The 12668-nt window shown below is 40.2% G+C and overlaps 1 protein-coding gene across 1 annotated transcript in view; it reads right to left on the minus strand.

Moving 5' to 3' along the window:
• The window catches only part of Erich2 (glutamate rich 2), a 29742-nt gene that overhangs the window by 9039 nt on the left and 8035 nt on the right, over window positions 1-12668 (minus strand). Inside the window, exons 5-9 of the mRNA XM_035446853.1 lie at window positions 12182-12230; window positions 11930-11966; window positions 8984-9079; window positions 5111-5259; window positions 1539-1720 (exon numbers count right to left, since the gene is read on the minus strand). Of these exons, the coding sequence (XP_035302744.1) occupies window positions 1539-1720; window positions 5111-5259; window positions 8984-9079; window positions 11930-11966; window positions 12182-12230 (513 nt within the window). The remainder of the gene's footprint in view (window positions 1-1538; window positions 1721-5110; window positions 5260-8983; window positions 9080-11929; window positions 11967-12181; window positions 12231-12668) is intronic.

The raw sequence follows: 12668 nt of genomic DNA on the forward strand, positions 1-12668 counted from the left end.
GTATGGGATAGGTAGGGTGTTAGTGGGGGGCAGGGAAGGAGGGGAGGGAGAGGGAATGGGATTGACATGTAAAACAATCTTGTTTCTAATTTAAATTAAAAAAATTAAAAAAAGAATTCTTACTATAAAAATCTCTGTTGTTATCCAAGGTTAAGATTTTAATTTAATTTTACTTTTATTTTATGTGGATATGTGAGTGTCTGCATGTAGGTGTGAGCATCATGTGCCCGCAGAGTCAAGAATTGGGTATCAGAAGCCCTGGAAGTTACAGGCAGTTGTGAGCTGCCAGGTGGGTGTACACAAGTAGGAACCAAACTCAGGTCTTCATCAAAATCAGTAAGTGCTCTTAACTGCTGAGCCATCTATCCAGCTCCAACATTTTTATATTCATTCCTGTTTGTAGCTATATTTTACTTTTTTAACTTCTTTTTGAGATGATATCTCAAGTAGCCCAGGCTAGCCTCACACTATGTAACAGAGGACAACTGAATTCTTATTCTTCCTGCCCTTACCTTCTAAGACCAGGGATCACAGGCATGGGCTACCAGGCATAGGATTTTCTGCTTTCATCTTAATTATGATATGCATTGGTTTATCTACATATTTTCAAATGTATGCAGGATATTGATATAATAACTCGTTTGAATTTTAACTAGCTTTTTCAGCTCTGGTTTTGTTTGTAATTTTTCCAGGTTCTGATGTTAATGTTTAGTTTTCTTCCTTGAATCTTCATACACTTTTAGCTGCCATTGAAGCATCTACAACTAAGTTCTGGGGACTGGATGGAGAGTTCAGTAGTTACTAGTGCTTTCGTCACAAGCGTAAGGACCAGGGTTCTGATCTAAGAACTTATGAAACAAGCCATGAGTTCTGTTCACACCTGTGACCCTGGCTCTGGGTGTGGGTGGGGTGAGATGGAGACAAGAGGATCTCTGGGGCTTGCTGGCTTCCAGCCTAGCCAAGAAGATGGAAGCTCTAGGTTTAGGGAGATATGGTACCTCAAAGAAATAGGCTAATTTAAAATAAATACATACTAATTAAATAATGCTAAATTATTATTAATAACAAACAATTACTAAGTATATTAATAACTAATTTGCTCTACTTAATAACATAATATCCCATTTAATGACTTTGGTATTTATAGGCTTCTTTCTTTTTTTTTAAGATTTTATTCATTTATTTATTTATTTATTTATTTATTTATTTTGTATACAACATTCTGCTTCCATATATATCTGCACACCAGAAGAGGGCACCAGATCTCATAACGGATGGTTGTGAGCCACCATGTGGTTGCTGGGAATTGAACTCAGGACCTCTGGAAGAGCAGTCTGTGCTCTTAACCACTGAGCCATCTCTCCAGCCCTATATGTTTCTTTCTTTTTTGGAGTTTTTGAGACAGGATTTCTCTGTGTAAGGCTGTCCTGGATCTCACTCTGTAGATCAGGCTGGTCTCCAACTCATAGAGATCTGCCTGCCTCTGCCTCCCGAGTACCGTATGCTTCTTTAGTTATAATACACATGTAAACACTTACTTCTGCCATTAACTCTAGTGGGGCACGGGTCTCCTTTTTAGTGGGGCCTTCGTCATCATCATCATTTGTGTCATCATCACCATCGCCGTCTGTTGAATCCGACAGCTTCTCCTCAATGTCCTCAAGGAAATACTCACTACTTTTATCTTGCTTCCCAAGGATTGCATCCTTGCCTGCTTCCCCTTAAACAGAGCACACATAACCAATCAACACTGGAAAGCTTAGATGCTAAATTGGACTAGATCCTATTAGCATCTGTGAAACCAATATATTAATAAAAACAATCAGCACACAAAAAAACATGATTACTGCTCCCGGCTATACACATAGTAGCTCATTTATTTCTGTCAACATCCCAGTGAGATGGGTAGTGTTTTTCTTTCCTTTCTTTATAATTTTAGTTATTGTTCTTTGAGATGGTTCCTTTTACTTTATGTGCACTGGTGTTTTGCCTGTATTCATGTCTAGGCTGTTGGATCCCCTAGAACTGGAGTTATAGACAGTATGTGGGTGTTGGGAATTGAACTGGGGTCCTCTGGAAGATCAGCCAATGCTCTTACCCACTGAGCTGTGTCTCCAGCTGGGTAGTGTTTCTATTACTATTTCATATTACATTCCCCTAATGAACAAACAGGAGGTACAAAGGTGAAACAACCCCTACTCAAGTTCATGTAGCAATCCCACTTGGTCTGGGAGTCAGTTTGACTAGAACTGATACTCTTAATTACATCCTATATTAAAATGTACTATTAGGGCAATTAAAAAGAGTATTTACTTTGTTTCATCTAATGTGCCCCTGTGGGAAGCACTATGGGATGTCCCTTTGGCTTTGTGTGGTCTTTCATAGGTTCAGACTCAACTAGTTAGACCCCCTTCTCAAAAGATTGTATCTATGGAGTCTCTTCATTGATGAGATCATGACTATGAGGTACTCTACATAGAAAAGATAAAGATGACTTTCAGGAAAGAGCACCAGAGAAGACAGGCTAGGAAAACACAGACCAGAAAAAAAATATAAAACCAACTCTAGGTCAAATATGCCAGCCTGAAACACGCCACTAGATCTTCTGAGAGTACCCATCTACCTGTTTTTTTCTCATCCACAGTCTCCATGGAATCGCGACCTCCTAACTCTCCAGAGCACACCTGGTTTCTGTACCAACTCTTCATACTGATGTCATCAAAGGAAGGTCATAATGGGTGAGCAAGAACATCCCGTGACATCACAGGGAGGGACCCATTCAACTCACAGACACTCAGCATTGTAAAGAAGTTTCCTAATCTCTGAGTCCAAAGTATTCTCTCCTGGGAGCTGTTAATTTCACTGTGGCCCCTCTTATAGCCTCAAATTCTTTCATGTTGGTGTTTCACATTGCTGTTTAAAATTTTTATTTTTAAAGTGATTGATAAAAATTACATTCAGTTGAGCATGGTAGTGAACATGTTTAATCCCTGTACTCTGGAGGCAGAGGCAGGTGGATCTCTGAGTTTGGTGCCAGCCTGGTTTACAGAGCAAGTTCCAGGATAGCCAAGGCTACACAGAGAAACTTTGTCTCAAAAAAAAAAAAAAAAAGTACGTATTCATGAATACCATGTAATGTTTTGATGCATGAAACCTGTCACTTCCTTATGGCTAAACAAACTCCATCAGTCTAATTTTTTGGAATAGAACCATTTCCTTGTTTCTTGTCATCCTACTGTTTACCACACATCAGACTCGACTCCTATCTCTAACCTGTACTGACTGGTTTTTCCTCAGCCCTACTTTCTTGCTTTTCTTGCCGGATTGTGGTAACCCTCTATCCATTTTTTTAAATTTTAATTAGAAAGAAAATTATTTTACATGTCAATCCCATGTCCCTCTCCTACCCCTCCTCCCCTGCCCCCCCAACACTCTACCTATCCCATACCCTTTCTTCTCCCAAGGGAGGGCGAGGCCTTCCATAGGGGGTCTTCAAAAATCTGTCTTATTCTTTGGGATAGGGCCTAGGCCAACCCCCTTGTGTCTAGGCTCAGGGAGTGTCTCTCCATGTGGGATGGGCTCCCAAAGTCCATTCCTATGGTAGTGTTAAGTACTGGTCCACTACAAGAGGCCCCATAGATTTCTAAGGTCTCCTCACTGACACCCACATTCAGGGGGTCTGGATCAGTCCCATGCTGATACCAGCTTCCTAGGTATCGGTCTGAGGACCAAGAGCTCTCCCTTGTTCAGGTCAGCTGTTTCTGTGGGTTTCACCAGCCTGGTGTGGATCCCTTTGCGCATCAGTCCTCCTCCTCTGCAACTGGATTCCAGTTCAGCACAAGGTTTAGCTGTGGGTATCTGCTTCTACTTCCACCAGCTGTTGGATGAAGGCTATACGATGTCATATGAATTAGTCATCAATCTCATTATCAGGAGAGGGCATTTGAGGTAGCCTCTCCTCTATTGCTTAGATTGTTAGTTGGTATCATCTTTATAGCTCTCCAGACATTTCCCTAGTGCCTGATTTCTCTTTAAACCTATAATGTCTCCCTCTATTATATTATCTCTTATCTTGCTCTCTTCTGTTCTTCCCTCAACTCAACCTCCCTACCCCATCATACCTTCCTCACCCCTCCTCTTCTCCCCCTATCATTCTCCTACCCCCCCCCCCCACGCTCCCAATTTGCTCAGGAGATATTGTCCCTTTCCTCTTCTCCAGAGTATGTCTCTCTTAGAGCCCTCTTTGTTTCCTAGCTTCTCTGGCAGTGTGGATTGTAGGCTGGTAATCCTTTAATCCATGTCTAAAATCCACATATGAATGAGTACATACCACGTTTGTCTTTTTGTGACTGGGTTACCTCGCTCAGAATGGTTTCTTCTAGTTCCATCCATTTGCCTTCGAATTTCAAGATTCCATTTTTTTCCCACTGAGTAGTACTCCATTGTGTAAATGTACCATATTGTCTCTATCCATTCTTCAGTTGAGGGGCATCTAGGTTGTTTCCAGGTTCGGGCTATTATAAATAGCCAGAACCCTCTCTCCAGGCTTAACCACTGGTTCCACTGATGAGAGTGATTTTAGCACTGTCTTTCTCTGCCTGGCTGACTCATTTAATATAGAGATCTTCAGTTCCATCCATGTTGTAAATGACATCATTTTATTTCTTTTTAATGTCTAAACTATTCCTTTATGTAAGTAAGCAACATCTTCTTCGTATCTATTCTTCAACCGATGAGCACTTTCTTTTAAAGAACTGGCCAACTATCTCCCTGTAGACCGTGAACTTCCTAAGAGAAAGGTCAATGTCTGCTTTGACAACTGTATCCAGATTTTAAGCTGGTACCAGCACTCTGGCTTGGAAAGCTGTCATAGTGTTTTAATCCAATCTAGGATTTAATACTCTGTAATGATCATCTTATATAATATTTATCCATAGATGCTTTTCTGGTTGTACATCAAATAACCCAGTATATTGACTTTGAACAATTAATGCTTCCTTTGACTCACCTTAGAGAGACAGTGAAGTTAACTCATGTCCAAAAGGTCATGGACAGTCGGGCAGAACCAAAGCCAACATAATTCAGTCCATTAAGACATGCTATTTGTTACCTGCAATTTCTGTTAGGAAGGAAGATGACCACAGGTCAGACTGCCAACTTGTTAAGACATCCTTTTTTTTAATACTCCTGGAAGATGGTCTGTTTTCAGTACTTTTAAAAGAGACTTTATCTTCCATCTTCTTTGAAGAGGCTTCTTTTCTAACCGTTAAAGCAGACAGTGAAACATCTCGTCAGGCATAGTGCCCTTCAATGTTCAATGTTCATAAACACTTGAACATTGAAGTGCCTACTACGTTTCAAAGAAAATCATAATATAATATACCAAACATGGACTTAAATAGAATGTTGTCTTTTAGAAAAATATAATTTTCATTGCTCATGAAAATCTATTTCTGCTTGGCACTTATTATTGTACAACAATTCATAAGATCTTTTCAGGGTTCCAACAAAGAGCATGGAAGAGAATCACTTGTGGAAATGTTTTCTGTTTATCGAGATGTGGTGACATAAAACCTTGAAGGAAATCAGCCTTGAATGGTTTTTAAAAAATGTAAACAGACGCATGCTCTTTCCAAGTGCTATTCTTTCAGTGAGGTACCAGCACTAATACTAACCCCACAGTCATAAAACAGCCTCTTTAGCTTTTACATGCTAAAAACAGCACAAGGAGACAAGGCATTCTGGATACAGCACTCCAGTCACAGAGAAGCACACCTGTGCTAGTGAGAAAATCACCCAATTCCTTTACCTTATGCTCCCTCTTGCCAGCCCTGGGGTTATGACTTTACAACTGGGTTGACCAGCTTGTTATGCTCCTTAGAAGAGACAAGAATGGAGCCTTTACCCCATTTTTGGCTGTTTACCCAGATGATTCTAAGCCATCAAACCCCAGAGATACTCAACATCCATATTTGTTTGTTACTGCACTATTCATTATAGTCAGGTAATGGAACCAATATTCATCAATGGATTTGTGGTGGGTTGAGTAAGAATGGCCCCATAGACTCATATGTTTGAATGTTTGGTTCCTAGTTAGTGGAATTGTTTGAGAAGGATTAGGAGATGTGGTGCTGTTGGGGAGGTATCCATTGAAGATGGACTTTGAGGTTTCTAAAGCCCATGCCAAGCCCAACCTTGCTTTCTCTCTGCCTGCAACTTGTGGATCAGATATGAGCTTTCAGCTACAGCTCCAGTGCCATTCTGGCTTGCCTGCTGCTATGCTGCCCCCATAATACGGTCATGGGCTCACCCTCTGAAATTGCAAGCAAGTCCCCAATAAAATGCTTTCTTTCCTAAGTTGCCTTGGTCATGGTGTTTCATCACAGCATAGTAAACCTAACTAAGACAGGATGAACAGGTAAAGAAAATACATGGTGCATATACACAAGGCATGGTGGCATGTGTACCTTTAATCCTAGCATTTGGGAGGCAGAGGCAGATGATTCTCTGGCCAGCCTGGTCTACAGAGTGAGTTCCAAGATAGGCAGGACTACACAGAGAAATCATTCTCAAAAAACAAACAAACAAACAAACAAACAAATAAGTTATGCACCAGCTAAGAGGTGGTGGTGCATGCCTTTAACCCCAGCACTTATGAGGTAGAGAGGCAGGTGAATCTCTGAGTTTGAGGCCAGTCTGGTCTACAAAACAAGTTCCAGGACAGCCAGGGCTACACAGAGAAACACTGTCTTGAAAAACCAAAGTAAGCAAGTAAATAAATAAGTAAACAGATAAATAAGTTATGTCATTCAAGAAAGATGAAATCATAACATTTGTAGGAAAATAGATGCATTGGAAGTCACTGTGTTAAGGGGAATAAGCTAGAATCAGAAAGACAGATACTGAATGTTTTCTCTCAGACGCAGAACCCAAGTTTAAAATTGTTGCGTTGTCTGTGTGTGCTTATTCATGTGTTCACAGATTATGAAACTAGAAGGGGAAGAAAGCCATCTCAAGAGTAGTAGGAATTGAGTAATAAAATATGTACCACGAATTCTAGTTGGTCTTAATAAAAACTCAGAGACAGATATTGGGGTTCAAGCTGAAGATCAGAGAAGCAAAGCAGTCAAGCCACTAGAGAGTTCTTACCTCTACCAATGCTCAGACCAAAGGGGTGACCAAACCTCAGACTGCTTGAGGCTGAACAGCTGCACAGACTCACTGAGACTGCAATGAGTTCCCGTCTCCACCCGCCTTATATTCTTCTCTAGTGCCCAGCCACATCACTCCTATCTCCACCTCCCTAGTGCTGGGATTAAAGATGTGAACTGTTTCTCTTTTAGAATGATTCACTTTCATGTAGCCCAGGGTGGCCTTGAACTCACAGATCCATATGTCTCTGTTTCCTGAGTGCTGGGATTAAAGGTGTGCACCACTACTGCTCAGTTTCTATGGCTGTGGCTAGCTTTGCATTCTGATCTCCAGGCAAGCTTTATTTGTTATATCATAAACAATGTATCACCACAAAAATTCATGGAAAAGAAAAGTAGAAAGGGAGGCTGACTGGGAAAAGAAAGGGAACAAGCTGTAGGGGGGTGAGAGGTAGCCATGGTAAAGAGGAATAACTGAGAACAAATTATGACACATGAGTGAAGACATCATGACAAAACCTCATACTTTGTACACTAACCTGAAAACTTCTTCAGAAAGAGATAAAAATGTCATCAGAGCCAAACCAACACACTCTTCTCTGGACTTAAAGAAGGCAAGGGAAGACGATTTATGTTTGTTCTGCATCTCACCCTTTAGCCTTCTAATTATATCAGTGCATCAACTAAGAAACTTGATAGTGAGAACTTACTGACGTCTTCAATTTCCTGGGATGGCAGGATTGTTGCTAGGATGCCATAAAACTGATCACCAGAACTTAGTCATATCAGCTCTAAAAAAGGGCTTTCATGCCCTTTTCTCCACTGAATGACAGTATTTTGTTGACTCTTACATGCCATTATTATCAGACACTGTTTTATGTACCATCAAGAGAAGCGAGACATTGCTGAAGCTGGCATTAACTGAAATCAACAAGACAGTATAAGTCTAAGATTCTGTGCAGCAGGATGCTGGCAGATCCACTAACTTACATCCCTGAGGAGGAAATTAACAAGCACAGTTCTGAGGACTGAGTCATTCAAAATGCTCTGATTAACCCTAAACACATGTGGAGGCAGGTGACAAGTTCACTGTCCTGTGGCTGCATGGAATGCTACTGTTGCAAGCATCAACCATGCCAACAACACCCATGACCAAAACCTGCCTGAGAACTGACCCAATCACCAGTTTAACAGTGAAGCACAAAGCCCCTTTCTTCTCATTTCCTGTAGAGTCTACAGCACAGACATTCAAAGAACCAGAGGCAAGAAATGCAGCCTTGTCTCCAATTAAACCTACTGACTTTAGCCAGGTGTGGTGGCTCATGCTTTTAATTTCAGCACAAGAGAGGCAGAGGCAGGTGGGTTTCTATGATTTGGAGGATTAATTGGTCTACATAGTGAGTTCCAGGACAACCTGAGCTACCTAGTGAGAACCTGTCTCAAACAAACAAACAAACAAAACCAGCCAAGCAAACAAACAATGGCCCCCCAAAACACCTTACTGACTTCCTTTTGAGAAGAAAATGATGTTCACCGTAATAAGGACTCTAACCACTTAAGAAAACAGTTTCATTGGCTTCAAAACAGTGACAACAGAGGAAAGATTTCAAATTTTATTATACATACATGGAAGGTATTAAGTAGTTTTGAAAGCTATGGGAAGGTAGAAATCATAAATTTTCCTTAATTTATAAGGACTATTCTGTATATTTAAGGAAATGTTCCCCAATTATTATTAGTTGTGTCTTCAGAAAACTTATAATTTAAATTCTGTCTTAAATGGTTTATAATAATCAACCATGGGCCCAAACCAACAATGATTTAAATCTTACTTTGCTGAGAACTTATTAGCCACACCCAGGGAGATCTGTGTTGGGGAACTATAAAGCTTGCTCGCCAATCTCGGTCTTCGTACAAAGCAGCATTTTCTTAAAAGTGAGGCAGAAAGGAAAAAAAAACAGCTTATCATTCATCTTATAAAAGGTTTATAGCATACTGCCGTTATGCAACAAACACCCACAGATACCATTTCTTCAACTGTGGTCAAAGAACTGTGGATTTGCTGCAGCCATTTTCCCTCTAGCTGGGACAGGAGTGAAGACCAGGAACAGGGGAAAGAAGAAAGACAGTTTCCTCTAACCTAGCACAGGTGGGGTCTTCACTTAACCAAATCCGACAAGCCAGTCAGTAGGTGGAGCCAACAATGGGATGAAAGTGGATGGGAAGCTCCACTGAGAAATTCACAGTTTGCGTAAGTTAATTCTCTGAGCTATGGTACCCAAAGTTTCTATTTTACTATGATTTGTCTTCAAACACTAAATCCTTTTACCCTCACCTTTGGTAAGGGGCCTGGGTGGTCACATCACACATCTGTGAAGCTCACTGGCTGAATTTACTAGCCTTGCTCTTGTCCCTGAATGAGCACAGGGAAACCTGACCAGGCTGTTCTTGCAAAAGGTAGTTTCATAGTCAAATGTGATGGGGACCGAGAGACATGTCCCTCTGCTTTTCTGTCTGGGTCCAGGCTGCAGTGACTTCCTGGGCTGCGCCTCTCTCGGGATGTGGCTCACTTCTGCTGGGTTTCACCCCTGCTCAGCACTGTTTGTCTATGAACACTGGCTGTGATGGCTAGTCCTGATTGCTGTCTACAGCCATATCAGCCCTAAGGCACCCAATCTCCCGAATGTCAATTTGACAGTCTGTAGATCACCTAGGAGACAATCCTCTGGGTTCACTTAGGAGGGAGTTTATAGATTGAGTTACCTGAGGTAAAAAAGAGCTATTAAATATGAGCAGCACTATCACATGGGCTGGATCTCAGGCCTTAATGAAAAGGAGAAAGCAAGCTAGCACCTCATTCATCGCCTGACTGCACGAAGTTCGACTAGCCACCCCACAATCCTGCTGCCCTGCCTCTTCCTCAGCCATGATGTAGTGTATTTAACTGTGACACAGAATAAACCCTTTCTTAATTAAGTTGCTTTGTCAGGTGTTTATTTTGTCACAGCAACAAGAAAAGCAACCAATGCAGCAGGGCTAACAGACACAACACTCACTTATTTTCACCAATGAATGACCTGTTAACCTCCGTTACCACTGAACGTCACATCCCGTGCTTTCTGGGTATGCTTTCAGCTATGTGATAACAGGATATATAGAATTATGTGTATGTAAATGGAAATGCTTTATACAGATTTTTTTTCTGGTGAACTGTAACTTTAATTTGAAACAAATGTAAGTCCTCTGATATTGTTCTGTTACATACTACTTTCTCTTTGATACAAAGTATACAGGTTGGTGAGATGGCACAGCTGGTAAAGCCTGCCAAGCCTGATGAGCTGAGTTTATGCCCCAGGACCTACATGACAAGAGGAGAGACAACTAGTAGTTGAATAGTCTCCTGCCCTTCACACATATGGCTCACGTCACTCCCTGCATAAATACAAGTTTGGCTTTTTTGTTTGTTTTTGTTTTTTTATTATTTTTTTTTTGAGACAAGAGTTACTCTGTGTAGCCTTGGCTGTCCTAGAACTCACTCTGTAGATAGGGCTGGCTTCAAACTCAGAGATCTGCCTGCTTTTGCTTCCTGGCTGCTGGGATTAAAGGTAGACAGCACCATGTCCACTCAAGATTTTTTAAAGTATTATATTTATATGATATACAAAGATGCAAGGAAACTGAAGACTACTTCAGCTATTACAATATGGAAATTAAAATATATGTTGCATGGAGTAGAATTTTTCTCAGCCAATAATATTCAAGATGATATTCAATATTTGACCCAAGGGGTTGAGAAACAGGGTTCTACTAAGACTACCTACATATCAGATATTTACAATTCACAACAGCAGCAAAATTACAGTTATGAAGTAGCAATGAAAATAATTTTATGGTTGGGAGTCACCACAATAAGAGAACCTGTATTTAAGGGGTTGCAGCATTAGGAAATTTTAGAACCACTGATACATATGCATTCCTGAGAGTTGTTTCTCTCCTTCAACCATGTGTGTTTTGGGAACTGAACTGAGGAGGTCAGGCTTGCAAGAATCTGTGTACCATATATGCTCAGTGCCCCAAAAGGCCAGAAGAGGCTGTTGTATTCCTTGGGACTGGAGTTACAGATGTTTGTGAACCAACATGTAGGTGCGGGGTATCAAATCTGGAAGAGGTTCTTAACTGCTGAACCATCTCTCCAGCCCTAGGAATTTGTTTTAAGGTCAATATTCAAAGTGTAGTTTTTCATAGAGTAAATAATATATTTTCCCCCAGAACCTAGGAAATGATTGTATCATAAAGGACTTTAATCAAGTATTGGATGTTGTGAATGGAGCTAATACCTCATAGTCAGCAATTCAATTGATACACACTGTGATTTTCAAATTCCAGTTTCTTCAACTGTTCAAGGTGATTTTTTTTTCCTTTACGTAGGACTAACGATGCATGTTAAATGAGATAAGAATACTAATTTCAAAGTAAGTGTTCACTGACAGAGATGATCTAAAGAAGGAAGCAGTATCAAAGGAAACAGGGAAGAGCAGTGGAAATTAAACAAAAGACAGCGTAGCCAGAAAGCCCTTCGTTTAAGCATTAGGCAGAAGTGAGTTTCACCTATACTTCACTTTTATCACAGTTCAGTTTTCTTCTTAAATATCTCTCTACTCTAGTAACAGTTGAAGCTCACCCATGCAATCCGACTTTGCAAGTTTAATTAGGTGATAAATGGTTTGCATTATCTACTTCTAATTACTTAAAAGGCAAGGCCAAATACATTTTCTTACTGTGACAGTGATTTATTTGGGCCAATCATCACTTTTTCTGAAAGAAAAGAAAAAAATATTTAGTATTTTTTCAACAGTGCTATCCCTAACATAAAATTTTATTTAAGAAATAGTTAAGTTTTTTTTGAAAGATAGACAACAGAGGGTTTACTGTTGAGTCATGAAACCACATCTAACCATTCCAATATTCTCCTTAACTAATATTCAGAACAAGATCATGGTCAAACACATTCTAAGAAATAAATCATTTACCCTTTGGGTCAAACACTAGCAATGTGCCATTCTGTCTGCTTTTTGGTGCCTAAAATAGAAGCAGGAAGGAAAACTAGAATTATTTTAGTTTGAAGTATTTGGAAAAAGTATATTAGGAGCCCTTATATAAATATTTCTATTGTGTAATATATACTAAAGCAAATTATTTTTAAAATTTATAAACTGATGGTAAAGCTGACCCAAAGCATTCTAAAAACAAAACAAAAACAAAACCCAAAAAGAACAAAACCTCCAGCATTATACATTTTATTTATTTACTCTTTTGAGACAAGGCATATTTATGCATCCTTGACTGGCCTTGAGCTTACTATGTAGCCATGAATGACCCTGAACTTTTGAAAGTTTTGCTTTCACCTCCCAAGTGTTAGGATTGAGGTGGAGAAATGGTTCAGCCATTAAAAAGGTAGGCACATAACCCAAAACTCCAAGGGCAAGTATGACAGGCGTGTATCACCACCACCACTTT

Source organism: Cricetulus griseus, chromosome 6 (assembly GCF_003668045.3).
Source record: "Cricetulus griseus strain 17A/GY chromosome 6, alternate assembly CriGri-PICRH-1.0, whole genome shotgun sequence".
In the NCBI taxonomy this organism is placed as follows: Eukaryota; Metazoa; Chordata; class Mammalia; order Rodentia; family Cricetidae; genus Cricetulus; species Cricetulus griseus.